Source organism: Lagenorhynchus albirostris, chromosome 4, assembly GCF_949774975.1.
Source record: "Lagenorhynchus albirostris chromosome 4, mLagAlb1.1, whole genome shotgun sequence".
Taxonomy (NCBI): domain Eukaryota; kingdom Metazoa; phylum Chordata; class Mammalia; order Artiodactyla; family Delphinidae; genus Lagenorhynchus; species Lagenorhynchus albirostris.
Genome location: NC_083098.1, coordinates 36130345 through 36132876, shown reverse-complemented (window position 1 = coordinate 36132876; position 2532 = coordinate 36130345). Strand labels below are relative to the sequence as shown.

Sequence of the window (2532 nt, the reverse complement as noted above, 5' to 3'; positions counted from 1 at the left end):
CAGAGGATGCCTCACCGTGGCAGTGAGAGTCCCTCAAGACACAGGGCAGCCTTTTCACAGGAAGGATTATTTTCTCATCCCCAGGAAGGAAAAGGCACTTTGGAGCTGTGTCTGCTTTCTGACCCAGACAGTTGCTGAGCTTGGCTTCACACCCTGGAGCTGCTGAGGGCAGCGAGTCGCCCAGCTGCTCTATGATAGGTCGCAGGAGTGGAGGAAGCCTCTCTGAACACCTGCCTGCACCCCAGAGTCCTGCAACATCCAGGACAGGAAGGAGGGAGACCCGAGGGTGCACCTGCTACTCAGCGCAGAGACCCAGTAGCCCGGCCTCCTAAGAAACCCACCTCAGTGCAGCCCCGATGACTGTGGCAGCGGCCCTGGCTGGACTCCAGGCAGAAGCCAATTGTTCCGTCTGTCTGGAGGGCCTGAGAGTCCCCGTCACCACTGAGTGTGGGCACAACTCCTGCCGCTTCTGCATCCAGCGGTCCTGGGCTCACCTGGAGGACAGGTTCCCCTGCCCCGTGCGCCACCACCCGTGCCAAGAGCGGCAGGTGAGGAGAAACACCCAGCTGGGCAGGATGATCCGTGTGGCCAGGCTGCTCCAGAGCAGCCGGAGCAACAGGAGGAGATGCGAGGAGCCGCGTCTGTGCGAGCTGCACCGCCAGATCCTGAGCCTCTTCTGCGAGGAACACGTGGAAGTGCTGTGTCCCCTGTGCGCACGGACCCCTGAGCACCAGGGCCACTTGAGGCCGGTGGGCGAGGCCGCGGCTGACCACTGGCAGAGGCTCAGCGCTTACGTGGAGCCTTTGAAGAGGCGGGTGGCAGATGCCCATAGCCTGGTGGCCGCGCAGGACAGAAAGCTGCTGGAGCTGCGGGAGCTGGTGCAGCGCCAGCGGCTGGAGCTGGCCTCGGAGTTCCGGCAGCTGAGCCGGGCTGTGGACGGCGAGCAGGAAGCCGTCCTGGCGAGGCTGGTCCAGGAGGAGCAGGACATCCGGGAGCAGCTGGGCGCCAACATCACCGCCTCCTCAGACCACATCTGCGAGCTGCGGGGCCTCCTGCACGAGGTGACAGAGAGAAGCGTGCTGCCTGGAGCCAGGCTGCTGAGTGGCATCGGGGGCGTCCTGGGCAGGTGCGAGCGTCTGAGGTGCCCCGACGTCTACTCCTTCCAGCTGAGGCGGGAAGGCTGCAGCCCGCCCCCCCCGCAGCACTCAGCTCTGCAGAAAATCATTCAGAAGTTCCGGGAGGACGTGACCCTGGACCCCGAGACAGCGCATCCCAACCTGCTCGTGTCCGAGGATAGAAAGTCGGTGACGTTTGCGAGGAGCAGGCAGCTTTTTCCCCAAGCGCGCAGAGATTCTGCACGGAGCCTGCGGTGCTGGGCTCTGTGGGCTTTGCCAGCAGCGGGCGGTAGTGGGAGGGGCCTCGTGGGCTGTGGGCGTCTGCGCAGACTCCGCCTCCAGGAGCGGCGCTGGGCGCCTGGAGGGACAGAAACACCTCTGGACTCTGGGGCTGCGCGGAGGGGATTGTGAGGCCCGCGGGCCGTGGGGCGCCCTTCCCCTGGAGCTGAAGGAGGAGCCTGGCGGGATCGAGGTGTATCTGGACTATGAGTTGCGTGCAATTTCCTTCTGCAGTTGGACGGACAGGTCCCACATCCACTCTTTCACCGACAAATTTTCTGAGATCTTAAAGCCCTATTTCTCTGTCGGATGCTATACTCAACCTCTTACGATCTGCGCAGTAAGAGATTACTAAGGATGATCTTTGACTTTGCTTCTTTTTCTTCCTGAAATTTATGGACAGTAGGTAGAAAGTTTACAACTGTCCTTACATCTGGCACCGAGATGTTTTTTTAAATGTTTATTTAACTTAAAGTCATGAAGAAAATTTTTCTCATTTTGTTTTCTATTTTGTTGTTGGTGGTGGTGGTGTTTCCATAGCAGTAGAGATGTTGTGGGAACTAACAGGGACGTGGAGTTTAACTGTAAAGTGTTTCTGGAATTCTAACGTTGGAGCGTATAAAATTGTAATTTCACAGCTTCAGTAAATGTGTGAACACTTGCATATTTCCTATACCTATACATTTACCTGTTCCATAAGCACCTTACACGTTCCATGTGGGAGAGGAAACACACCTGTGTGGAGACAGTTCTCAGGGGGCGTCTTGCACATGTCAGGAGCAAGGGACCGACCACTCAGGACTGTGTTTCCCAGGACGTTTTTATGGGAAACAGCCTTGAAAGATAGAGGTGGCATCTCCATCAGAGCACAGGCAGGTTTGTATACTGTCCAGTCTCCCTCGAGGGCAAAGGTCAGGCAGATTTATTGCCCTTTATACAGGGGTTGGGTTTTGCTCATTACCAGTAGTACATCTAAATTACTCTCTTACTTGAAATTTGAGATTGTCCAGTAACTATGACATTATGTGAGATGATTTATACATCTTCCTGGGAGATATTTGACATAGAAAAAGATCAGTCTTATACTTTTCCTTGGTTTTTTATTTTGGGGGCATAATAACACCCCTCCCCCTCTGTG

The 2532-nt window shown here is 56.2% G+C and overlaps 1 protein-coding gene across 1 annotated transcript; it reads left to right on the top strand.

Annotated features, from left to right (window-relative positions):
• The first annotated feature begins 356 nt into the window (after positions 1-356).
• On the top strand, positions 357-1749 carry TRIM75 (tripartite motif containing 75). The gene is made up of 2 exons (XM_060147030.1): positions 357-1369; positions 1458-1749. The coding sequence occupies exons 1-2, from the start codon at positions 357-359 to the stop codon at positions 1747-1749; spliced, it is 1305 nt and encodes a 434-aa protein (XP_060003013.1).
• The last annotated feature ends 783 nt before the right edge of the window (positions 1750-2532 follow it).